The sequence below is a fragment of the Podarcis muralis genome, chromosome 14 (assembly GCF_964188315.1).
Source record: "Podarcis muralis chromosome 14, rPodMur119.hap1.1, whole genome shotgun sequence".
In the NCBI taxonomy this organism is placed as follows: domain Eukaryota; kingdom Metazoa; phylum Chordata; class Lepidosauria; order Squamata; family Lacertidae; genus Podarcis; species Podarcis muralis.
The window spans coordinates 3,775,078-3,802,319 of record NC_135668.1 but is presented as its reverse complement, the minus strand read 5'-3'; the positions used below and the strand labels follow the sequence as shown (position 1 = coordinate 3,802,319).

The 27,242-nt window shown below is 39.9% G+C and overlaps 2 protein-coding genes and 2 long non-coding RNA genes across 8 annotated transcripts in view; 2 read left to right on the top strand and 2 right to left on the bottom strand.

The window, feature by feature from the left end:
• The window catches only part of RORA (RAR related orphan receptor A), a 93,408-nt gene extending 79,715 nt beyond the window's left edge, over positions 1-13,693 (top strand). For all 3 annotated transcript variants that reach the window (XM_077918546.1, XM_028706134.2, XM_028706133.2), the window contains exon 10: positions 26-13,693. In XM_077918546.1, coding sequence (XP_077774672.1) covers positions 26-190 — 165 coding nt within the window. In that variant the 3' untranslated portion in view covers positions 191-13,693. The remainder of the gene's footprint in view (positions 1-25) is intronic.
• On the bottom strand, positions 12,742-14,032 carry LOC114584254 (uncharacterized). Its single transcript, XR_013390583.1, has 2 exons — positions 13,862-14,032; positions 12,742-13,775 (listed from the first exon to the last, which is right to left on the bottom strand). It is a non-coding gene; the product is annotated as an uncharacterized LOC114584254 (long non-coding RNA).
• Positions 14,033-14,492: 460 nt separating this feature from the next.
• Positions 14,493-17,253, bottom strand: LOC144325431 (uncharacterized). Its single transcript, XR_013390582.1, has 2 exons — positions 17,020-17,253; positions 14,493-14,747 (listed from the first exon to the last, which is right to left on the bottom strand). It is a non-coding gene; the product is annotated as an uncharacterized LOC144325431 (long non-coding RNA).
• Positions 17,254-17,369: 116 nt separating this feature from the next.
• Positions 17,370-27,242, top strand: part of LOC114584007 (little elongation complex subunit 2) — a 111,894-nt gene continuing 102,021 nt past the window's right edge. For 2 of the 3 annotated variants that reach the window (XM_077918544.1, XM_077918543.1), the window contains exons 1-5: positions 17,370-17,514; positions 21,172-21,276; positions 23,190-23,457; positions 25,175-25,294; positions 26,284-26,418. In XM_077918544.1, coding sequence (XP_077774670.1) covers positions 17,486-17,514; positions 21,172-21,276; positions 23,190-23,457; positions 25,175-25,294; positions 26,284-26,418 — 657 coding nt within the window. In that variant the 5' untranslated portion in view covers positions 17,370-17,485. The remainder of the gene's footprint in view (positions 17,515-21,171; positions 21,277-23,189; positions 23,458-25,174; positions 25,295-26,283; positions 26,419-27,242) is intronic. The other variant, XM_077918545.1, reaches the window with a different exon arrangement.

Genomic DNA, 27,242 nt, shown 5'->3' with positions numbered 1-27,242 from the left:
TCATTTTGCTTTTCTCTCCCTACAGCTAATATGCAAAGTGTCTACTTTAAGAGCACTGTGCGGGCGACATACAGAAAAGCTTATGGCGTTTAGAGCAATATACCCGGACATTGTGCGACTTCATTTTCCTCCATTGTACAAGGAGTTGTTCACTTCAGAATTTGAGCCAGCAATGCAAATGGATGGGTAAACGTATCACCTAAGCACTTCTAGAATGTCTGAAGTACAAACTTTAAAAGAGAAAAGGAAAAAAAGATAATAGAAACCAAGACACTTTATATGGTCCTGCATAGACCTAGGGAGCCAACACACTGCACATCTTCTGGCGAATGGGGTCAGGCAGAAAAAATGGGGGAAATGACATAAAAGTTGAACTTGTTTTTCTCACACAAATGATTTCCATGATCCCTACCGATATGGACCCTTTTTTTGTCTTGACTTCTGTCTTTGACTTCTGTTTATGCAGAATGAGGGTACTAAAAAATCAGGAGGTTTCCTTTTCCTTGAAACTCACTGCCCACAGACTTTCACAGAACGACGTTTTGTTAGTAAGAACAGAATCTCCAGCTAGAAACCAGCGACTGGTGTGCATTGCAGAGGCTTCAGCATCAGTTTGCACAACTTGCTCATTGTTTCATGAAGGACGATTTCTTTTCACCCTACCGTTGATTGCCAGTAGGCGGAATGGCATGAAAAGGGTCCATAGCAATAGTGACAATAGCATTATAATCTATTACAGGGTAAATGGGCACGAAGTCTATATATAGCAAAAGAGATATTGTTTATAATATTGTTTTAATTAATATAAAATGTAGTTACTGGTATAGCTTTTATTGTTGAATTGATAAGGCACTTTCATTTTGCACCTTTTTCTTTTAAATTATATGCTAGCGTGTTCATTGTTGTGCTGCATGTGCACCAGAACTTCAAGTTTAACTGTGGGAGGTTTGGAAGGTATAGGGACACTGCAAGGTGTTTATGCTGCTGTTTTCCACATTTACTTTTAAAGAGAGGCCGGTCATATCACGAAATACCTTCAGTGATTTTGTGTAATGGGACGAGGGGGGGAGGGGGGAAGACAAGTTTCTAAACTGCGAGTTTTAGCTTGTGTTTTTAAAAGACAATTTAATATATAAACAAAACAATCCCTGTTCTTAAAGAGATTGCTGACATAGGGATAGAGAAAATCTATATTTAATCACTTTAAAGGTGCTACTGAAAAATTAGCTCATTTTAAAGTCAGCCGATTCCTTAGGTGACTAAATACGGATTCAGAAAACCAAATTTAGATACATATCTTTTGGAAATATCGGTCCTAATACTTTTGTTTACATTTAGAGTGTGTGTGTGTGTGTGTGTGTGTGTGTGTGTGTGTGTGTCCAGCAAGTGCATGTGCACCATTAGTCATCTGTTGAGACAGATAGGGTACAATCCATCACAAAGTTCTTTTGTGTAGTCCTGATTGAAATGAATGGGAGATTTCCAAATTGTAATAGTGTTTCCTGGTGAATTGTCTCCCTTGACTTAAATCCAGCGTACAGTTAAGAGTGCCCAAATCTCTTTAATATTTAAGACTGAATAACTGTTTGCTGGATTGTGGCACTGTTGTTTATTTTATTTAGTAAAAGTGGGTTTACATGTGGCTACTTACTCCATAAACTAAACAGTGTAATTTAAGCGGGTCCCCACACCTAGAGAAAAAGGCCTAAAGCTTGATTTCAACTGAGTGCTGCACTTTTTAGCCACAGAGGAATGCTCAATAAGCTGTCCAGGATGGCCAGTTATGTGAATAGTGGATTATGAAATGAAATGAAGTATCTGACTCTAAAGAAATTAATTTAGGAATAGCCCTTTCAATCTTCTCTTATTTCCCCACCTTCCAAGGAATAAAACAGGCCCACATACATTAAACTGGCAATACCATTGCCACCGATAAGGCACACCATATTGATTGGGCCCAGTTTAACTACAAACAGCAAAAACCCTCATTTCACTGGCGTAGTTAAAATGGATGCCAACCACGTGGCTGCTATGTTACACAGATGGCTTTCCACACAGAAAAATCTCGGCACAGTTTGCTTTCCTGGTAGCGAATGGATCATAAACCATGACTTTGAATTAGGCCACATCCTACCACAATGCATACATGTGATACTGAATTTTCCAAGTGTTGTTTCAAATGTGGTTTCAAGTATAAGTGAATCACACACTTTTTGAGAAATCTTGTTTTGTTACTGAAGAGAAAATAAAAAGGACATACATATTTATTAGGGCTAGGGAGTGCTTCTCTCCACCAATGTAGCAGTTTCGTACAAACCTAAACATTTTAGAACCTAAGTTCTAATTTGAGTCATTATTTTAGGAATTATTTACATACCATCTGGAGTATTTTATTCAACCTTAAACAGTCTTAGGTCATTGTGTTTTTGTGACAAATCCTAAATCCTACTCAGCTAGAGGTGGCAACTGTGCTATTTTTTATCTGTTGACAAGTCAAGAACTCAGTTATTCCGAAGTACACTTCTAACCCTGATTCCACCAACACCCTTGATTGAGAAAATGTATCAAAGAGTAAAAGATTCTTCTCAGGATAAATTGTAAAGCAAGGGAGTTCTTCAAACTACACCTAACTTATTCAAATGACTCTTTGTAAAATAAATTTTATAATATAGCAATTTTTAGCATCCTGATGATTTAAATTTAAAGCATACAGACTGATGTAATCTTCTTGTCTCAGTGCCTGAAAGTTTTCATCAAAAGACCAACCATCCAGCTGTCTAGACATGGATTTTTCAGGCTCCTAAAGAAAATCTCAAAAAAAATTTTTTTTGCCTAATATTGGATATTATGATTATTTAAGTATTTTTTTTATTTCAAAATGACCTCTTGCAAGGTATGAAAAATTTTATTTACTTGTTGGAGTATACGTGCATTCTAGCATACAGTGTAGTAGTAATTCACATGTAAAAGGTAATACAAAATTCCTATTAAGCAAGGTGCATGAGGGGCTATGCAGTTGGACCTGTTTGTTTTGAGCCCCAAAGTCTTCATTCAATGTAGTATAAAGAGCTGAAAATTCTCATCTTTGAGGGTTCCTACATGCCCAGTGCAAACTGTAAGATTAAATTTTCTATAGGCATTAGAACTGTGAAGCCAGTTCAGTCAGACAGGAAACAAACTTATAGCTGCAGAATCTTTCATCTCTATCACTCCCAGGGCAGCTTGTTAGCATCTAGGGAAATCAAGGCCTAATTAGTTCTGAAAGGATCTAATGTGCAAACAAAATTGAACATGCAAACATTTTAGGGCCATGTTGGGCTTGCAGACAGGAGCTACTCATGCAGACATGTTAGTACAGTGGTGCCTCGCAAGACGAAATTAATCCGTTCCGCGAGTCTCTTCGTCTTGCGGTTTTTTCGTCTTGCGAAGCACGGCTATTAGCGGTTTAGCGGCTATTAACGGCTTAGCGGCTTTAAGAAAAAGGAAACAAACTCGCAAGAACTCGCAAGACGTTTCGTCTTGCGAAGCAAGCCCATAGGGAAATTCGTCTTGCGGAATGACTCAAAAAACGGAAAACCCTTTCGTCTAGTGAGTTTTTCGTCTTGCGAGGCATTCATCTTGCGGGGCACCACTGTAATATATACCAGCAGTTCTATGTAAGGTTACACACATGGCTGCCTTCATGTATGTACCTCCCATCTGTGAGCAGAGCAGCAGATCTCTATGCTCCTGAGCCACTTAGGTTGGGAATGTAGAAATGGGAAATTCAAATGCAGTCCTCTTGCCATTTACCCTTTCTAGTGACCACAGATACAGTGGTACCTCGGTTTAAGAACAGTCCGGTTTAAGAACGATTTGGTTTACAAACTCCGCAAAACCGGAATAGTGTCTTGGTTTGAGAACTTTACCTCGGTCTACGAACGGAATCCGAACGGTGGAAGGGCACCAGTGATGGGAAGCCTCATTAGGGAAAGCGCGCCTTGGTTTAAGAACGGACTTCCGGAATGGATTAAGTTTGTAAACTGAGGTACCACTGTACTTTGTAAGAAGGCATCTACGATACAGTTTCAACAAACACAGGCAGAGCTATGGCTGGCTCACATATGTTCTTGGCGCTCTGCACATATAGCAGCTCACCCATTCCTTTCTATAAGCAACCCTCTAATGCATGCCAAGAGATAGCAAATAGATTCCCAGAAAAGTCTGAGAAACCCCTGATCACAATAAACTTTAATTGCATCCAGTGAATGGAATTTTGAAAGCATCCCAATATTCAGTTTTCCTCTACCCCAGTACAGGGGAGCTGTTTCTAAAGAATGAAAATCCTGCTAGCTACATGGACAGAATTTTGCCATCCTCATAAGTTTTGTTTATTTTATTGGAGTAACTGGTAGTAAATGTTAATTCTGGTCTTTTTATAGATGCAGTCCAAGCTTAAATCCAGGCTGTTTAGCAAATGAGGGTTTTTTTAATGTGACCTCCCTCAAATGCTAATTTAGTTTTAAAGTTCAGCTAAATTAAAACTCCAGTATCTACCAGCCAGCGCCTGTTTAAGGCCAGCCATTTACTAGAGACAAAATGTATAAAGTTGATTCAAATGAAAAATGAACAGTATTCACTTCTGGCAGTAAAAGGGTTAGTTATATTTTGGTATTTCGTATTGACTCTCAGTCACGGCCTCTGTTATTGTTAGTAAATATTTTACATTTATCTGCTCACACAAAATATATTCAGATATTGAATTGGTCCTTACTTGTAGGCAATGCCATATCATTCCCAATCTTATCCCTAAAAGCAGACACCAGGTTCACTCCTGTCTTGAAAGCCAAGCACTTTAGGTCTACACATTAGACACCCCGTAATCACTTATAGCTTTTTCCAAAATCCGTTAATTGGTGCATAAACTAGCCCATGTTTTCTTCATCTCAGTTAACAGCAAATTATGCTTTGAAATGGTGGGAACTGTTGCTGATGCCTTTTTAACATGCCGAAGAACTCAAGCTGTAGCTGAAAGCATGTAGATGCCAGCATCAGAGCAGGGGCAAAACCTATCTGGGAAAAGAAGCTGAGAATAAGGACTAAAATCACAATATGACGGGCTACTACCGTATATTCCATTAGAAAACTTGCAGGCTGTAGAATAAATTCAAATGTATAAAGTGTGGGAATCTTTTGGGACTGTACTATATAATTTGATGAAGTTATATAAAATGGCTACAGGTATTAGAATCAATCACTCCAGAAAGCTGTTAAGTTAAAAATTGTCTTGGATTTTCATGTTCTATCTCATTTTGCTGGACATCTGGTACAGTTGGAATATTTCAAGATAGAATTTATTTCTAAAATAAGATGTGTAGTCTTAGACCACGGTTATATACTTTTGCGTCTCTGTTTTGAAATGACATGATGCGAGATACTGTTTTAAGTTTAGTTGTTCTTTTCTGGAGCTTTTAGACCATCACCATCATCATATGGCTATCAAGGTATGAATGTGTGTACCACTGTGTGTGTGTGGTTGCTTCTGGCCATTAAGTGTCCATAGAATAAAGAAAATGTGTTGAAGATATTTAAGTCAAAAATAGAAGGTGGAAAAAATATTCTATATAAAGCCTTGTCTGGACCACTTAGAGAGACTTCTATTTTTTTAACCCTTCTATAAATATTTGATGGCACTTGAAATATTCCTGCAATAAAATGTGATTTGTGTAAAGATTAACAAACAAAAAGATTTTGTAATGTGAAACAATGAAAGAAAGCAATGTAATTTTTCAGAAAAAGAAAAAGAAAAAACAAACAAACCAACTTTGTATTATTTTTGTTGATGGAATTTGTCTACTTGTCTTTGGAAAAGATTTTATTTCATTGAATGTGCCATAGTAGAGATGTGGGTTGTGGTTTTTTGTTTTTAAGTTTTAGATGACAGGAAAGCTATTTGTGTTACCGACATTCCATAATGTGTGAGGACATAGCATAATAATTTTTTCTTTATATATATATATATTAGTAAGCTTCAGTCATCGTTGCTTTTTTGCACATGTACTTCACTCCTCTATAGTGCAATATGTACATAGAGCACTTGCGGGTTTAAACCTTGACCCCTCAGGGAAAAAATACATATTTGTTGTACATATTTTTTTTTTGCCTTCTTTTTTTTGCTAAGGAATGTCGATTGAATCACTTGTTGTTGTCAAGGGGCAGCCAGATAATAATCCTAACGCCACTGCCAAAAAACATTAATCATGTAATCATTCATGCCCTGCCATTCACAATGAAAAATTCTGACAGTTCTTTGTGCAAATTGGGGAACAAAAGGGGTATATAAGCACCTTATGATTGACTTAACTGTGAATGACAATCCATCTTGTTATCAATAATAGATGCCCTACCATTTAGAAGTTGGGGTTAAAAAGTCTGAAACAAATGTGCTCAGGGATCTTGTAGAACTCTTCAACAGGGTGGCCAGTACTTCTGGGACAAATGGCTTTTCAAAAGTTTCATACTATCCCTCCATTGCACAACTGAACTGGGCAGAGACATTTTTTATCCAAGTGAATTTCAGTTGTTTGGGTTTCCAGACCCTGTACTGCTCAACTCTTTTAAGGATTGGCACAAGATAATAATAATTCCAGTGCTCTGAGTATTTTGTTTAATGTATTAGAGAAATGAGCTTGTTTTGGCCCATGAAACAAAATACTTTAATTTTATTTCAGATAGCCACTGTTCATAATGTTTTAATCATAGACTCTTCAATACTTCTATATGTCATCTTGGGACCAACTACATGTTATGCTTACTGTGAAAAACCTTTGATTTTTGTTAATTAAATTACAGGCACGATGAAGTGCATAAATTCAAACATAAATGTACCACATGGTGACAGGAGGCTTATGGGAATTGCTCCTCCTGCATGGCAAGGGGCTGGTGCCAAAGGGATTCTCCACCCATTGAAACTCATAGCCATATGGGAGGGGCAGTTTCTATTCTGATCAAAGCTGGGGAAGAGAAGTAGTAAACCTCCTTTCACTATGTGTTATGATAGGAATCCTGCATTCCTCTGCATCTGTAATTTAAGTAAAAAAAACATTGCTGCATATTACACAATAAGCATAGCATGTATCTTGGCCTGTATCTTGGCCCTTGTGGTTCTGGCCAACACAGAGGCTTCTGGGGCAGAATTTTAGACAACGCTGAAGAAGCTGGCAATACACTAGTTTATTTTCCAAAGCAAATGTGCTGTATATTTTCTAAATTTCTATAATGAAAAAACATTGGGTGCCAATACACTTTTAGACACAATGAATCTAAAGTTGTATTTTTATGTAAAGTTCATTGTCAGTATTTTGCAATACAGAATTAATCCTCGGTGTTAAACTCCTGTTTAAGTTTATGTTATCCTTAAAACTATTGTTATAAGCTGCTGTTTTAATGAGAGCCATGCAATTCAAAATAAACTGAATAATATTCTGCCCAGAACAGGTTATTAAACTCCCCCGCTGTTGGTGAATGTGCTTTACTTTAACAAAATAAAACCAAAATTGGAAGGGAGGGTAAGCTGCATGATAACAATCCCCATATAATTCAGTAATTAATATAAATATGTAGAAGGTAGTGCTGCCACTGTGCCAAACCATAGAGCAGAGTATTTAAAATGTTCTAAAAGGCCCTAATAGGAGTGCGGAAGGAAGGCTGCAGTTCTAAACCCAGGTCTTTGCTTCTGGAGGGATATAGGATCTACTGGTCTCCACTGGTCACTAGTGCCAACATCAGCCAATGGAGGGCTCCAAAATGGAACATTTAGTGGAAGGAGCAGAGCTGGGCTGGCCAAAGTTTTGTTCAATCCTAAGCTGGTCCAATGAAGAGCCCAATTAAGGCCACTGCTGCGCCAGTCTGGTCCTGCTGCAGCAGAAAAGGTAACCATTACTAGTCCCGCCCACATTCTGTCCTGGCTGGCATGAGCTCTGCCACTCCATTTTGCCATGCTGCTCCCCAACCAGAGTTGGAATTGCTCTGCTAAGCTTTCCTTGATGTGTGAGGTTTGTGCCTCTTTCCATGTTTATTAAAAGCAGAAGCAGCAGTAAAGGAAACAGAAGTTAAATAAGAATTTAAGACTCACTCTGTTTAACAGTCAGGCCAAAGAGAAATTGATTTCATCATCTCAGCTAAGTGGTTGAATGCCCTTCTCCAACTGCAACATCCCCACTTTGTTTAATTTATGTATCATGTGTTCTACTCATGCTTTCTTTCCTAATTGCCACAACATTGCAATTCATTTTTATTTTTATACAGAAGTAACCACCGTTAAGTATATATAAAGCATCCATTGCATGTTCTGTTGTGCTTACATCCTGGTTCTCTTCTAAGACTAAAAAGTGGTTGTTTGTTGAAAGTGTTTTTTTCCCTTTCTGATCTATTAGCAGCTTAATCCTTCAAAATGAGACAGCTTTGTAAGAGGTACTCAGATATTTTCAAAGGAGTGAGCCTGTTTGTTAAGTGTAAAGGATGATCAGAAAATTACAGGGTGAAATACGTACATCTAGAAGAGATTATAATCCTATAAAGCTGAACTAATTAGAAAGCATATCTAATTTTTATTTTTATATTTGTTCCTAAGTGTCTGTTCTGTGTGCGCAATTTATGTAGTTTGGGAAATATTAATGGACCAGTGCCAATACAAAATTGTATGCTTTTTCTGGTTATGTGATTATCCAGATTTTGAGTGTCCAGTAAGGGACGCATGATTGCCATGTGATCATTCTGGACAAAGCTGAGTGCAAAGTATTCTTGATGCAGTTTTAAGGCAATAATTTTGGAAAGATTTCAATTCAACTATGAGCTCTAATAAAAGATTCCCAAATATATGTAAATATGGATAAGTATTGACATCATAATTGTTTCCTGCCACCTCTTTCCTTGGAGATAAAACTACAGAGTTAACGCCAAAGCTGGCTCCTTGTAAGTGGGTGTCCAAGGCAACCATTTGTGGATGGTTTTCAATTCCCAGATGATTGCCTTAGACACATCTATGAACTTGAAGAATTGATGTAAAATATTTGGATGATCTGTTAATTTGTTTGACTAATCACACAATCGTTTTTTTAACAAGTCAAACAAAATTAATAATCAAACAGGCTATTTAGAAGTCAGATGTCTTATGACTTTAAAGTATTTTTAAAAATAATCCAAATGTTAATACAATGTGAATAAATTTACATTTTGTGGCATTTACATTTCTTCAATTTAATATTTCTGGTAAAGTGATTAGGAATCAAACCAAAGCCTTATACAATCAACCAATTAATTAATTACTAATGGATTAATGATATTACAAATAAAGATTTGAGAACATATTTTCACATGCTAATTCTGGTTCCATTGTATTGTGATAATTCACTACTATACTGCGAATTCTTAGAGGAATGTGCAGGTGTCACATTTAAAATTTGTCATGTTGAAACTAGTTTGTTTGTCTACTTTTCTAACTATTTGGATATACAGAGATCTAGGAATAAAGGAAGATGTTGTTTTACATTGCTTTATGTATATAAATGTGTCAATTAGATTTTCACATTTATTGGTAGCAGGGCATAATAGTTCCTCTTCAGAGCAATAAATAAACTTAATCCAAATATAAAATTTTAGCTCCTGTGCATTGAAGCATTGTGAATCTGAAAGCCAAGAATCATTATTTGTCATTCAATTTTTATTTTTTACTGCTGTGGCATTCACCTTATCTTTACTATTCATCCCGTTGCCGCTTAAGAATACTTCTTTTAAAAGGGGAAAAAGAATTGAGCACATAGAATGCTTTATGCCACATCCTTATTTTGTGCATGTGTTTACTTTGCACACTTGAAGTTTCCCATACTCCTTAGAAAGTTTTACTGAAGATGCATAAATGTACAGGACCCTGCAATCTGTTTGCTATTCTCGTACTGAAATGCAGAAAATTCATAAGCAATATAGTGAATTTTATTTCACAAACCACAGAGGTACTGTATATATATTTTCCTAACTCCAAAATTTTCTATTTTGACTCAACAAATTTGTAAAAAAAAAAAAGCCCCCGTGGTAACTCTTTTGACTATTAGGACATTAACTGGCTGCTTCTTTATATGTAATTGTATTGTCTGCCTGCTCCTTTTTCGGAGATGTGTTTTTGTATGGATGTTTGAGCCAAATGGGAGGCTTCAAGCTATTATGTATTTTCCCAGTTTAAATATATTTAACATATGACAAACCCCAGACAAGGCTTTTAATAATGTAAGAAGAACTGCAGTGTTAGGTGGTTTATTTGCAAACTTTTCTCAGTGCTATCCATTTTATGGCACCTTTAACAATATACTTGTTTCCAAAGTACAAAATAAAGGTTAAAAAAAAAACTTCTAGCCATAACTGAATGTTGAGCAATAAAAACAATGACTTTTTGTGCATAGATTTAAAAGAAATACAAATTTTAGACATCTGCATGTAAATGCAAATATCTTGTTTACTGCTTTCTTAAACTTGATCAACCAACTCCTTGTTTTACTACTAATTTAAGGACTTGTAATGGCCTGTACACATTTTCTCTTGCTCTAATTCTTATGTCATCTTTGTCTCAGCTTCTGAGTCATACTCTTCAATGTTGTTCTGCTCACCTTTTGTATGGTTATAACTATTTTGCTTTCATTCTCTATAGATAAAATATACTACTTTAAAAGCCTATGCGGTGCAAATATTTATCTGTTTATCAAATACCACATTACGCTGTATAATATCTGTTTTACTATATACTCTATTTTAGAAATAGCTGTTTAGAACTAGAGTGTGCTATTTTTGTGTTTTTCTGATGTGTGGTGCTAGATAAGTTAATTTTATGAACAAATCTCCCTTTCCCGTTTTACTCCTAGGCAATACCACATTTGGGTCTTGTACTATTTCACTGAATATCTATGTGTGCATGTGTATATACCTTATATACATTTACACACATGCCCAATCAAGTACCTGTATCAGAGTACCTAGACTGGGGACATGTTCTCTCTGAATATATAGTATCATTCTATAAAGTTCTCTCTAGCATATTTAATCAGGAAAAAAATAACCCCTCAGTAATGATATTTGATATCCTACACTGATTCTTCTTTCTCTCATCTACTTTGCAACCGCAACACACTTTGGTTATCCTATGGCACTCTAGTTCTGAAACAGAGTATGTCAAGGAGAACCCAGTGGTTTCAGTTTTGTGTATCAAACTACTTTTCTCTTTAATGTGTAAAGTACTAAAAAGTAGGCCTTTCTCCCCCACAGAACATTCTAAATTCTTCAGTGGTGCAATTCAGCATCCCTGCAATTATTTGGGGAGGGCTACCATATGGGTACAGTTATATTCTATTGGGAGGGGGAGAAGTGGAGCCCCCAGGAGAATTCATGTGAAAAGTTGGTTCTGTCTTGATTCAAGGACTTGGGAGAGAAAAGTACAAATTAGAGTAACACTAGGTGCAATCCACAACAATGAACCCTTATGTTTGGGTTCAGACACTTGATGGGCCCAATAATATTACACCTGGGACTGCCAGAAGGTATTGATTGTATGAACTGGTGCATATAAATGGGTCATATATGTTGCCACAGCTGTGTATTACAACAGCTGTGTATATATGCCCCTATATCAATGATGGATTTAATACAATTACTGACTCCATGTTAGCCCACAGGTGACCCCCTACACTCCCACAAGCAGTTGTGCAGGGATTGACAACTGCCTGAACAAGAATCATCATTGCCAAGGAGTATACAAAAAACTCTAGTTACTACTGTGTTATCAGTAGTTATTATCAAAGACGGTAAAAACTTGTCATTTCACTGAAAAAAGTAAAATAAACTTGTCATTTCAATAAGGTTAGAATGTCTATATTTCCAATTCTGTGTTGCCCTTGATTGCGCCAGTACAACAGTTAGCATGGCTACACTGTGTTATGTTCTCTTGGCTGCCCCAGCTTTTGTGGATTATTTTAACCTCACAACACTACAAGCATGGGCCAATGGATTGCCAATGGAAATGTGGCCTATGATGCCGCAGGCTGGTTCTGCAATCCTGGGCTTCCACTGCACACTTGGATGCCAACACATCTAAGGGCTGGCCCATCCTTGCCTATAATTATCAGTATATGCAATAAAGAATTTCCACAATGTGCAGTAATACCATTAATACAACAAAACAGACACACAGCCAAAAGAGGTTTGGTCTCAGTTTTTAAAGCTTGAGAAACTTAAGCAATGGTCATACTAATGGTGCAATCATATGCACATTTGCTTGGGAATGTGTATTTCTCTGTTGACTAGAAATTTGCTATAAATTAAGAAAATTATAGCCAAAGAGTAAACTGGAATATGCACGTGTGGTTCCCAATGGCACCACAAATTGCACAGCCTAATTCTGAGCAGAATTTGGCACCATAAAGTACTGCAACAGTAGAATAGTAACTTTAAAAAAAAGTGCTTAATAATCAGGCTATTTCAGCTAGAATTCAAGTCCTGTTATTCATTACTAGTATCATCTTTTGCAAAAACCTAATGGATATCAAATATCTAAAATGGGGAACAACTGACCTTTAAAGTATTTATTACAACTCTTTTCTGTACTATTACTGAAGCTGTAAGATCTTTAGTAAAAAAAATAATTGAGAAATCTAAGAAGCTGTTTGTTTACCGCACTTTTTAATAATAGAGGATAGTTAATATTAAAGCCACACGTCCTGGTTCCATGCACTGCTTCTGTATTTTGATTTAGCAAACAAACCATTATTCTGGAAATAAATACAAATGTATTTATCGGCACCCTGGCTATATTTTAAGGAATAGAAATTTTAAATACAAACATTTTCAGGACAATTGATTTGATTTTTTTAAAAGAAAAGCTACAATCTTCTTTAAAAATGCAAGTCCATGATTATTTTCTAGTCCCTTATTGATACAATTCACCTCTTAAACAGAGAATCTCCTGATTTGTCTAATATGAGTGTCACATACTTTATACCAGTAATGTTTTCCCTAATTGTTTGGGCTTCATTGTTTTATAAATTATGCAAGTTTGTGTGAGTAATGTTTCTTGTGTAATTAAATGTCTGAAGAATAAAAATAAATGCTGATTATAAATATGTATTGGTTTGAGGATTAAGCACATAAACATCACCAACCTCACTGAGTAACACACTCAGTCTTCTGTAAATAACTACAAATTATCATGAATCTGTACTGTACATGCAAAAATGTGTTGTCTTATGTGTACAGTATGTACAAATTCATTTTCTAGCTATGATAAAAGCATAAGCCATTGAGAGGAATATTAAAAGTAATACTGTAATAAAACTTCACTAATTATATCTTCCCCGTTATCACCAACTTTTTCACTTCTATCAGATCTTCTTTAGAGCTCACTCTTACACTTGTCAGCTTAGACTCAAGTTTATTTTATTCTGATATTGAACGAAGTATTTTGACTCATTTTGTAAATACAAATGTAAAAATAAGAGATTTAATGTTGTCTTTTAAATACTCTTGATTTTCATTCTAATATGAATGTTGTTATATTGTACTTAGAACCTGTACCTTTAATATGACATTACCTTTATTAAGTGCATTGAACACATCAATTTTAGATGTGCTTTATGTACTGCTCTCCTGTAATAAAACTTCAGCTTCTAATGGAAAACTTGGTCCCATTCATTTTTCACTTCAAGTGCATTAAGTGTTACTGGTCTGTGGTGAGTGGACCCTGCCCTCAGGGTTAGGATCTAAAAAACAAGAGCAGTAATCCCTAAATAGTGTGCAGGCCAGGGTGCCCCAAGAAAATTGCTTAGATTAGAAAACAGGCACCTACCAACAAGAGGCTACCTGCTTTGTCTTTGCTTCACTGATTTGGCCTTGCCTTCTTCCAGTCAGTCTGTCTACTGTTTTTGTTGTTGTTTAGTCGTGTCCGACTCTTTGTGACCCCATGGACCACAGCACGCCAGGCACTCCTGTCTTCCACTGCCTCCCGCAGTTTGGTCAAACTCATCTCGTCCTCTGTTGTCCCCTTTTTTAAACTATATATTAACTATATATTAAAAAAACTACAGACAATTACAAGAAAAACAGCATGGCACCAGCCACTTTCATTGAAAGCTGTCAGTTCCCAAAAGCCTGCTGAAAAAAAACCTGGACTGTACAGTCATACCTCGGGTAACAGACGCTTCAGGTTGCGCATTTTCAGGTTGCGCACCACCCTGAACCCAGAAGTACCGGAATGCGTTACTTCCAGGTTTCGGCGCTCGTGCATGTGCAGAAGCACCAAATTGCACTTTGCGCATGTGCAGAAGCGCCAAATCGTGACCCGCGCATGTGCAGACATGGCGCTGTGGGTTGCGAACACTATGGGTTGCGAACATGCCTCCTGCACAGATCACGTTCGCAACCTGAGCATCCACTGTACAAAGGACTCTGTGATCTGAAAGTAGAGACAATGTATATACTTTTGTAATCCAAGAAAATCTTTAATAAAAAACTTTTTTAAAAAAAGGTTTTCGCCTGCTGGTGGAAGGACAAGGTGGGACACAGTTTAGCTTCTCTAGGGAGGGAGTTCCAAAGAAGGATACAATGGTCAGTAGTATCGAAAGCTGCTGAGAAGTCCAGCGGAACCAACAGGGACACACTCCTTGTCCAGTTCCCAGTGAAAGTCATCCACCTCGTTCACAGATCCCTAAGATGAGTAGGTCCATCTTTGAGCCCTATAAAAGAAATAACATACAATGATGTGATTTGATCCAGGTGTGCTGAACTTTCCTGAGGATTCTTTAGGGATCCTTCTACTCCCTTTCTCCTGCCATCCCCTCCCCTTCTTTGTCTTGCCTCTTACTAAAGGAACATTTCCATAAGGCTTAGTGACATTCACAGTACCATTCCAAATCCTTTGTGTTCTGTACAAAATTAGTTATAAAAGGTAAAGGTAAAGGTACCCCTGCCCGTACGGGCCAGTCTTGAGAGACTCTAGGGTTGTGCGCTCATCTCACTCTATAGGCCGGGAGCCAGCGCTGTCCACAGACACTTCCGGGTCACGTGGCCAGTGTGACAAGCTGCATCTGGCGAGCCAGCGCAGCACACGGAACGCCGTTTACCTTCCCGCTAGAAAGCGGTCCCTATTTATCTACTTGCACTTAAGGGTGCTTTCGAACTGCTAGGTTGGCAGGCGCTGGGACCGAGCGACGGGAGCGCACCCCGCCACGGGGATTCGAACCGCCGACCTTTCGATCGGCAAGTCCTAGGTGCTGAGGCTTTAACCCACAGCGCCACCCGCGTCCGATCTATTAGTTATAGATCACCTGTATTAATAGAATATGAATTCAGATATAAAGGGAAACATATATTTATGCCATACTTTACTACAGTGGTACCTCAGGTTAAGTACTTAATTCGTTCCGGAGGTCCGTTCTTAACCTGAAACTGTTCTTAACCTGAAGCTCCACTTTAGCTAATGGGGCCTCACGCCACTGGAGCACAATTTCTGTTCTCATCCTGAAGCAAAGTTCTTAACCCGAGGTACTATTTCTGGGTTAGCGGAGTCTGTAACCTGAAGCGTATGTAACCCGAGGTACCACTGTACATACACTTCATTTTCAAAATATTAAGGGTTGTAGTCAATGTTAGTCCCACTCAACATTAATTTCAATGGGTCTGCTCTGAGCCAGACTATATACCTTCCAACATTTCTCCAATGAAAATAGGGATGTTGTATTCATTTTTAAAAAAAGAATTCATTGGAGAAATGTTAGTTATGGGATTATTATTATTATTACTACACCCCACACATTTGACTGGGTTGCCCCAGCCACTCCGGGTGGATTCAAACATACGGTATATAAAACATTAAACATTTAAAAAAACTTCCCTATAGAGTGTTGCCTTCAGGTGGCTCAGGGGTTGGATAATTCCCTAACTGCCAACACTTCTACAATAAAAATAGGGACGTTCTAAGGAAAAGCAGGACATTCCAGGACCAAAACAGAAACTTGGATGGCTTCTGTAAATCCGGGACTATCCCTGAAAAATAGGGACACTTGGTGGGTCCGAGACTAACATTGACTAAAACCCAATGAAAGTTCTTTGCTCTTTAGCTGAGTTTTGCTCTTCTGAAGAGACTATAACGGTACAGCCCACAAGTGTAGCAGTTTATCAATATGTGTATTAAACATGAATATCAGCTATCAGATTAATAATATTTTTAAGGAGAACTTTGTAAACTGACAGATTAACCAGCTTTTTGCACTTAGGTCACAGAATTGTAGAGTTGGAAGGGATCCCGAGGGTCATCTAGTCCAACCCCTGCAACACCCTACATCTTTCACCCCATATGGGGTTCAAGCCCACAACCCTGAGATTCAGAGTCTCCTGCTTGCTCTGTCACTTGCACTTGTTCCCCTTTGTGTAAAGAAACAGAGCAGAAAGACAATTAATTATAGTTTCCTGTTATGACATCCAAATTTGGAAATCATGGTTAACTATTTCCAAACAGCCATGCTATTTCACCAAATGTATGGGTCGTGTAATGTGATGTTCTTATGATTATATTAGCGCTTTGTTATTAGTGCCCCATGGTGCAGTATATAGAAATTTAAGAAATAAACGTAAATTTAAAAAGAGGAATAAATGAAACAAATGATATTTTTATACGTAAATTTAAAAAGAGGAATAAATGAAACAAATATTTTTATAATCACTTCACATATTCAAACACCAAGCCCTAGTCTTTTCTTTTTTTTTTAATTTTCTACGACTTTGGATGTACTTTGCCAACTTTTTGCCACATAATTATATTAGTGGCCATTTTCAAATGCTTATTCTTGTACTGTGTGTGCCCAGGATAAAGGGCAGTCTATTATCATTATTGCATAAAGATAAGCTAAAGTGTTTTTAAATTAATACAGTTTCCACAAATATTTAGTAAACGTTCTAAAACATTAAAATATCTTACATTAACATACAATATTTACTTTAGTTTTTCACCTGTTTCGCTAGCACTGGCGTTATTCCACAGCTTAGGTTTTTATTTTTAATATTGGAGTTTCCAGCATAAAAGCTGGCGGAGGGCAGTAAAGCCTAACGGGAAAAAGTTGAAGATAAAGAAATACTAAGGAAGCCGTTTCCCTCAGCCGAGCTCCTCCTGAAGCGTTTATTTCCCCTCCCCCTTTATATCAGGTATAAAAATCACGAAAAGGCTGAGAGAAACTCGCTTGCCCACACCCAAAATGGATCCTAAGCTCCTTCTACGTCTCGCACTCCGGTTGGCTGATTCGCTACCACGTGAATGCCTCGCGGGGAGATCGGCCGCGCTGGTTGGGTAATACCGAGAAGCAGGGGCGGTTCCTAGCGATGCTCACCGAGGCTCTGCTGTGGGAATGCAGTCGCCTCTTCCAGGCCTTGCTGCCCTCTCCAACTCCAGGCCGGGCGGAGCGGCCGCCGAAGGCGCGAGATGGCGGCGAGCGGGAACCTCCTCGCCTGGTGAGTGCGCGGCTTGGGTCTCCCGCCCTCCTTTTCCCTCCTCGGTCAGGCGCCGCCGCCGTCCACATTCGGGGCACGAGGGTCCGAAGGGAAGAGGGCGGGGGACCCTCACTTCCTGCAGTCGTTCGCTACGGCGCTGTGGGACGCAGTCAGGGAAGAGCATCTCTGGGCGTGTGCAGAGTGCTTTTCTCCTCTCAGCGTTGAGGAAGCAGAGCCCGCTCCTCCAAGCGGGTGGGATATGTAGCCTGAAAGTCTCTCTGTCTGTGTTCCCTTTAAAACATTTTAGCAACAGCCTTCCTTTGCAGGTTTACCTGTTGCCTTCATGGAGGGCTTAACTCCCAGATAGGTTTGTAGGCAGCCATACCCTCACAGGCACTATCCTACCTGCAGTGAATCAGACATCCAGGTATGCGCCCTCAGGGTGTTCTTCTGTGCCCCATATTTAAGTAAATACATTAGTGTAGCTATTTACAACGACGATATGGGGGGGGGGCGCTTTTCAGTGGTGGCCCCGCTTGGGCCACCTGCAGCAAGTATCGCCAACCTTTTCAGACCCAGCACTCGCCTGGGACCCAAACATGTTTCTGGGGACCCATTTCTCAATCTTTTACCATAGATTTGCACAGTGGTAGTGCTGCTGCTGCAGCCCACCTTGGCTCAGCCCCTGACTCACTGTGGGACGACCCACCAGTACTGTATGGGTCTCCCCATTGAAGCTTTCCCGATGCTGACCATTAACAGCTTCTGGGTGCCCATTTTGGGCCTCTTTCTGCCCCCAGGCATTTGGTTGCATTTTAAAAGTGTGGTGGTTACAGTGTTGGACTAGGACCCGGGAGACCAGGGTTCAAATCCCCACTCAGCCATGAAGCTCTCTGGGTGGCCCTGGAGTCAGTCACTGCCTCTTAGCCTAACCTTCCTCACAGGATTGCTGTGGGGATTAAACGAGGAGGGGGAGAACTAGCTATGCCACCCTGAGCTGCTTGTTGGAAAAGTGGGATATAAATGTGAGAAATAGTTATAATAACAAAAAGAACTAGGAGGTGGAGAAAACTACATTTAAATATAGCATGGTTATTACAGAGTCGCAGTATAAGAACGTAAGAAGCACCTGCCTGGCGGCTGGGTGACCAAAGGCCCATCGCCATGGGACCTCTTTAAACAGTCATGGCTTCCCCCAAAGAATTCTGGGAGCTGTAGTTTGTTAAGGGTGCTGAGAGTTGTTTGGAAGCCCCTATTTCCCTTAGAGAGTTAAAATTCTCTGAGTTGTAATGGGACAGTAATAAGGTGTCTCTTAAAAGCTCTCATTCACTTAACAAGCTACAGCTCCCAGAATTCTTTGGGGGAAACTATGACCTTTGTGCTTTAAACATACAGTGGTACCTTGGGTTACAGACGTTTCAGGTTACAGACTCCGCTAACCCAGAAATAGTACCTCGGGTTAAGAATTTTGCTTCAGGATGAGAACAGAAATAGTGCAGCGGCAGCAGCAGGAGGCCCCATTAACTAAAGTGGTGCTTCAGGTTAAGAACAGTTTCAGGTTAAGAACAGACCTCCAGAACGAATTAAGTACGTAACCAGAGGTACCACTGTATAGTGAATGTCACCCTGGTCTAGCAATCTAGGATCAGTTGCCTATTATGGGAAATTCTCAAGAAGGAGAGGTGAGAACGACGGCCCCTGCCTTCCCTGCTTGTGCTCCCCATGAACTTTTATACCTCCTCCATTAGTGGATGTAAAACAGAGCCATCATAGCTACTGTGGTGTTCTGTCTATTTCTATGCATAGCCTCCCCATTTCCATGTAGTTATAATTACAGTGGACCCTCCGGATACAAACGTAATTTGTTCTGGGGGTCCGTACATCTGCATCTAGAGTCTGCATCTAGAGGCACCGCTTCTGCGCACATGCACAGCTCGATAGAGCATTCATGCGCACAGAGCGCTTATGTGCATGCACGCACAGTGAAACCCGGAAGTATACACTTCCGGGATGGACGCGTTCGCAACCCAAAAATTACGTTACCCGAAGGTAACGTAACCCGAGGGTCCACTGTATCTCAATTAGGAAATTATACGTGCTGTTCTCCCATAATAATGATCAAAATCACAGTGTGATATGTTAAAAAATACCTCTCAATAATATCATAAAATAGACTCAGCATATAGAATTGCTGCCTTCCAGTGCAGTTCTGTGTAAGCTCAAGTTACTCAGAAGTAAATTGCATTGTCAATGGGGGCTACTTCTAGATAAGTATGTGTAGGATTACTGTGACAGGCTGCATCCCAAAACAATGGAATGTCAAGACAATTTTTTTTGGTGCACCAGAGGGGGAATTGTGGATTTTCTTCAGTGATAAACTGTGGCTCCTTGCTGTATGATAAAACACAGAGGAAAGATTATTTTGCACTCTACCATTTTTCTTCTGCAGATATTCTTTGCATAATTTGGAATAAATTATACAGAATTTTATTTGTATGCTTCCTTTCCATAGTTTTTAAAACCATATTTAAGGTGGCTTACACATGAAAAAACCATAATTACAAACAAATAACAAAAGTAGTCATAAACAACAAAGCATCACAAACTATACAACTAAATTAAACAATTACCATAGAAATCATAATAAGATCTAAGATAAAGATGCAAAAAATATCAAAAACAGCAACCACCCTGCCCCCCACAAAACCCTCTAAGCCAGGGGTAGTCAACCTTTTCATACCTTCTGCCCACTAATGCATCTTTCTTGGTGGTAAAATTTCCTGACCGCCCACCAGTCCTCGATGGAAGGAGGATTCAGTTTGTGCCGTAGAACCCCTACCGCCCACCTAGAATCCTGAAATGCACCCACTAGTGGGTGGTAGGGACCAGGTTGACCACCCCTGCTCTAAGCAATACCCCAATCCAAGAATCTGTTCAGCAGCCTCAGCTTTTGTAGCTGGAGTCAGTCAGAGACCTGACCTCACAGGCCAGGTGGAAAAAGATCTGCAACACAAGGAGCAAGTGTTCAGGATGGTCTCTCAGTGATTCTCATTTGATGTGATAGAAATATTTTTGAATGCATTTTAAACCATTTATATCGTGCAAGCTGTAAAACAAACTATCCCCAGTTTTAAATAAAGAATGAACACAAATGGTTTTGTTATTGGTTGGCAAATCAGTAGAGTCAAGAGAGGAACTAAGATGAAAAAATTAATGTTTGGGAAAGTATTCATTCATTCATTCATATAAGCAGGTATAGTTATTATGCAAGTTTTCCCTCTTCTGTTTCATGAGATACACTTAGAATTATGCCATTGCCTTTTATACCACTGGATTTCAGTTTCTAAGCAATTTCCATAGTTAGTCTGTTGCAGCAAATTTGCCACGATACTGTTAAAATTTGCAGAATATTTAGCCCACTTTCCATCACCGTTGTCCTCAATTAGAATACTTAATCCAAAGAAGTTAGGAATAGACACAATAACATCGTGGGACCTGGTTATGACTTAATAGCTGATGGAGAGAGATTTGTGCTTAAAGTATGATTTCCCAGCATTTATAAACCATGTTTCTAGCACCCAAGCAGCGTGCAAGATAAAAGTTAACTGGTCTCCATCTAGTCAATGTTCATTTTATTGTTATTAATTCATTATTCTGCCTTTTCTTACACAAAACCAGGGATATTCCACCTAAAAATGGTCACGATGTGTATTTCTCGCGAGATATTTATGAAAAATACTCATTGACTCCAACTCTCTCTGAGCTACTGTTACTACCAAAAAGGTACCAGTATACCTTTTCTTTTTAACTTTGGTTTGGAAGGCAACAAACATTCTAGAAAAGAAAACATAGGTTTATTTTATATATTTTTTATATTGTGCAATAATTTGAATAATAAAATTGTATGTGTGTATTTGAAAAAACAGTTAAATTATACATCATCTAGCACGTCATATTGCACTTGCTACAACAGGCAGAAAATTATTTAAGTGATCTGCCAAGACTCTCAGCCATTTTCAAGTGTCCAGGCGTGCAGAGGGGTGGTGAGTTTGGGAACCACTGCATTAGGACTTATTTTCAAATAAGTATATGTGATTGCAGCTTTACATTACATTCAGCGCATGTTAACTCAGAAGTTCATTCCACTGTGTCCCCGTGTTATTAATTAGTTGCTTTTCAGGGAAAAGCCTGTACAAAGCAGCAGGGAGAGAGAGGATTTCCTTTGGAAAGGGAATGATAGCAAGAATTCTGAACCTGGGACCTAACTTGTGAAGAGAAAATGGGACCAGTATCTCCCCCTTCGTCTTAGGAGTTAACTTGGGGAGGGGGAAGAGAGAGAGCGCGCTTTCCTTAACTGCATCTAAGGGAGGCTGTGGTTGTGGCTTCAACAGTTTAGGACAGAACTTGGGGAGAAGGAGTAAGTGAGGAGAATGTAGTTGCTAGAACATACAAACAGATAGTCACCCCCATGAATACAGGAATGTGGCTCTGTCTGTATTCCATGATGCCACCATTAAAGACATGGCGAGACAAAGGCTGCTGATGGAAGAACAGTGCTCCCAAGAATGTGTGGATTCGCACCTGAGATGCATCCCTTCTCTCCTCATAGAAGCTGTGATCTGAGGAAGAAGGGAGTCTGCTGACAAAAGGGTCAGTCTAAATAAAGAGCAGGCTGGCGATGTAGGTGAAAGGGGGCTGTCAAAGTGATTTAGGCTTGCATTCTGCTGAAGGCTTTGACAGCAGCACGCCGTGAAATAATCCTGATGGGCTGCCGTCCCACTCCTCGTCAAATGTAGCTAATTTAAGCTGCTAGAATCACTTGACATCCCTACATCAGGCACATCTGAGTCAGCATCTTGTTGGTGTAGCAGCTTAATTAAATTTGCCAGTTCGTGCCACAAGGATGGACATGTTCTCTCATTCTGAGAGACAGCTGTGTAGTATTATTAAGAGCTGTAGACATGATACTGTTGAGACATTTTCCTGGTGTGTAAATCAAGTCTTTCTTTTTCACTAGATCAGCAGTTAACACTCAGTTTAGTTAATCCAAAATGTGCTTATTACTGAGCATGCTTATATGTTAAATAATTAAGAGGTAAGCCAGCCATCACCCATTAGAGTGTTTTGAGTATCATCCGTATAATTGATAGCACCGTTTGAGGACCTATGTGCTGTGGGGTAGCATTTATATAACATAAACTGGCCTGGATCCATAGTGCCATAAATCAAATTTCATGAGCCCAAGGGGCCTTTATGTTTGTTTTTCTCATAAAACCACTCCGTATGCCGTCTGACATATTACTTATACAGCTGAGAAGGGGGGAGGGGTAGTCAAAAATAGTCAAAAAATGAGCTCACACGAGCCTCTTACTTACAATGAAAGAACACAGTGGGACTTGTTTCTGAGTAAACATATGCAGGATTTCACTTAAGTGGTTTCTTGGATCTTGGCCATTGACCAAGCTGGTGGTGTTTCTTCAAAGTAGTCATTCGGGTTTCATTTGTTTTTAATATTCTTTGGGGGAAAGAGATAAACATGATGGTTTGACCAAACTAGTTATGAATTTTTGTTAGAAAGTTAGGTATTAAAACTGTTGTAGTAGCAATATGAATTATGCTCCCTGTTGAATGAGAATTAAGGCTGTTGGTCTTGTAGGCTTTTGCCTACATTTTTTAAAAAATTGTATTTGTTTCAGGCACACAGAAGGCAATGCAGGCATATCAAAAGATGTCTCAAAAGAAAACAAGTCTTCTAGCGGGCAGCTTGCAGTAAAACCAGCTGAAGCGGCATTCCAATCTGCAGCAGAAATTGCATCTTTTCAAGAGCCTAGAGTCCCCTATCCTTACTTTTCTAGTTTGACAGAGAAACAACAGAGGAGATACTTATTTCTGTTGTCTGCATACTTAAATGCTGATCCCAGCCTGATCGATCCATCTGAGCAGAAAGATCATTTACAATATCTGGTAAGGGTTCCGTCTCTATTTCCCATAATAGTGACATGATTTGCTAATAAGATGAACCAGTGTTGCTAGGGAGCCTTTCATGGAAACAGTAGTGTTGTGTCTGATTGAAGTACAGGCACATGAAGCCTACTGTGTGTAGCTCTATAAACTTAGGAAGTTGCCTTGTTCTTATAGTGCAGTAGCTCTCTCCAAGTTCTTCTTCACAGATCCTTTTTCGCTGGAGCTGCTAGGGATATACCTCTACCTACTAGGTGCAAAAGGGACGTGGGTGGCGCTGTGGCTTAAACTACAGAGCCTAGGGCTTGCCGATCAGAAGCTCGGCGGTTCGAATCCCCGCGTCGGAGTGATCTCCCGTTGCTTGGTCCCTGCTCCTGCCAACCTAGCAGTTCAAAAGCACGTCAAAGTGCAAGTAGATAAATAGGTACCACTCCAGCGGGAAGGTAAACGGCGTTTCCGTGCACTGCTCTGGTTCGCCAGAAGTGGCTTAGTCATGCTGGCCACATGACCTGGAAGCTGTACGCCGGCTCCCTTGGCTAATAAAGCGAGATGAGCGTGCAACCCCAGAGTTGGCCATGACTGGACCTAATGGGCAGGGGTCCCTTTGCCTTTACATTACTAGGTGCAAAATGTTTGTTCTCCAGCCAAGCTATGGCTGCTTCGTGAAAAGTTTTGTGTAAACTAGTTTGCCTTGTAGATCTGTCCCTTTTCCCTACCCCACTGAGAATTGCAAAGGAAGAAGAGGTTGCAGTAACTTGATAGATGATGAAAATCACCAAATCCACATTCGTGGAGCAGCAGGTGCATTTGAGGTGGCCTTGGGGAAGGGCTATAGCTCAGTGGCAGTGTGTGTGTGTATTGCATGCAAAAGATCCCACATTCAGTCCCCGGCATCTCCACTTCTCCTCTGTCAGAGGCAGTATGCTTCTGAGTACCAGTTCTCTGGGGAGAGCGTTGTTGCCCTGGGGTTCTGCTTCTGAGCTTCCTCTGTTCCACTTTTGATTTTTTTGCCCCTTAGAATCAGGTGGCATACAAATTTTATTAAATATGCAAAACTCTGAACTATGCCTGTGTATGTGGCTGCCACGGAGCTGGCAGGAGAAGTGCACATGCAGTCCACTGTTGTCTCTTTGCCATCTGAATTTGTGCAAGACAAAACAAGGCAGAGGATGGGAGCTGGAAAGAAAGCTGGATGGGAGGAAGAGAAATGAAGGACGCAGCAGCCAAGTTTGATTGGAGATTGGTGTGGAATGCTGTGCTGAGTGACAGCAGAGCAGTAAAGGAAAGAAGAGGGAAAGGGATAGAAATAACTACCAGGAATGAGGAAGAGAGAGCCAGAAAGAGAATGAAAGGTCAGGAAAGATAACAGATAAGGCGAAGCAAGGGGCTGTGTGGAGCAAACAAAGGATTTAGTGCAACATTTTGGTTGTACCCAGTGCTTTTCTTCTAGAAAAAATGGTGCCAGTACTTCATACACTTGAATACCCCCAGAAAAAAGCATTGGTTGTATCTCTGTTGTGTGTATTCTTTTTGTAAACTCAGTCTAGACTACAACACAGCCTTGTCTCTTGGTCTTGTTATCCTATTAAAACCCAAGTAAATGTGTCTCTTTCAACACATTAGGATTGTGAATAATAGCTACTATCTATATATATCTACATCTGTCTATAAATGTAAAAAATAAAGATGCTATATTATGTAGGTTCTGTTTGTTTTTTAGCAAATGAAAGAATTTGTAAGCAAAGAAGTTGGCGAGTTCTTGAAGTTTGCTCAAAATGCTGCCAGAAGTTGCTCTAAAGATTATAATAACATCTCAGAGGAGGCCTTGCTTTACACCGAGGTAATGGCTGTAAAAGGTTGCTTTGCTGCTTTCTCACCTTTAAAAACATAGTTTGAAAACTACATAGGAAACGAGGTTTTATTAGCTGAGAGACGCTATGTGTAAGATGTTTAAATATATATATTCTGAGGGAACACATACCCTAATTTCAAAACAGCAACAAATATTTAAGTTGTATATATCTGCCAGTAATAAATGCAATAGAAGCAACTTGCATCTTATGCAGAGGTTGTTTCAGGGATAGCATGTATATGCAAAAATATATTTACCATACTTTTCTGTGTACAATACTAGGGGGTTTTTTTACTCTAAAATAATGTTCAAAAGTGTGCCTCGTCTTATATATGGATAGTGGATTGGGTGAGAGGGGGCGTGATTGGCTGCAGCCGCGAGCAAGAGATTTAGTCGCTGATTGTTGGCTGCTAGAAGGGCTGCTTTGGATTGGCTGCTTCTCCTCTAATTGGGTTGGTGATTGGTTTCTGCAGCAAGGACTGCTGTAGATTGGCTGTCACTGCCTCAATTGGGATATGTCTGGGATATGTGCGATTGTTAGCTGACACCTTTTCTCAGTCGAGTTAGTGATTTTCGCTGCGGCAAGTGGGCGATGGATTAGCGGATGCCGGCATTTCCTCCCCCCCCCCAAAAAAAGCTCAACAACTCTGAGCCATCTCCCCCCATTTTCTTAAAATTGAGTCCCCAATTATACATGGGGGAGTCTTATACATGGAAAAGTACTCAAATGCCACACACAAACACAAACACACTCTTACCTTCTGGAGGCAGCACACTGGATGGGTCTTCCCTGCACCCCCGGAAGAGAGCTTTTAAGCTCTCAGGATTTCCTACTGGTCTCTGGGAGGCTCTTGTGTAAGTTATAAGTTGCTTGTATTTCAGAACTGAAACTCCATTATAATTTAGCTGTACATTATTTCTGAGGCACCATTGCAAAAAGCACACCTTTACAACCGTATTTTCTTTTACCTTCCAAGAAATTTTTAGCATCTCGTATTGGTTATGTGACGAAGTATCCTGAATGCTATAACCTACAAGAAGTTACCAGCATCATGGGAGGAAAGTTCTGCACAGGACTGACATTTAAATTGGAAAAATGCCTTCTTGCTTTGGTAAGTTGTACTTTCTGGAGGAAAATGCTTTATACCAAGGCTACCTCTAACTCAGCATCGTCTACACTGGCTGTTGCTGGTACTCTAGAGTTTCAGGCAGGGATCTTTTCCAGCCCTTCCTGGTGATGCCAGGGACTAAACCTGAGACTTTCACATGTTCTCTGCCACTGAGTGAAGACTGGCAGGGCACTTCTCATGACAGTTCTGGTACTGAGCTCAAGTGTCAGGGACTGGTTGAACGCAGAGGAACAGTGGGAGGAACAAGTTGGGAAACCCCTAAGGGAAGAAGTCTCAGAGCCTGGAGATTAGTGGTGGCACAACAATGAATGGTTAGAGGGAGAAGACTGGGAGGACGAGATGTCAGAAACTGAAGAGGTAACAGAGCTTGGTGAGGGGGGAGAGTCTGTGGCAGGGAGAAGTCCAGAATCAGAGACAGGAGAGGAGGGAGAGCAAGCAGCAGAGATGAGTCAGGCTTGTGAAGAGGCGTGAGGTGTCTTCCCCCTCTTGCTGTGACAAGCTCTCCTGCCTCTGGTCTCCCAGAACCAGGGGAGTCATGAAGTGAGAGGAGCAAAGATGGGCATGCAGGCACAGTCTCTGATTGGGTTTTTTATATCTATAATAAAGAGTTAACTCCAGCTTGCTCAGTGTGATTTACTGATGGCTTGCTGCTGTCACTCAGGCACCATTTTTTATTATTAGACAGTTTGAGTGTTATTATTTACAGTTAAAGTGAATACAGCCAGAACAAACTAAAGGGAGTTTGTTAGGGAAGGGAAAAGAGATGGGGGGGGAGGAATACATTCCAGCAGAGCCCTCTGGACATG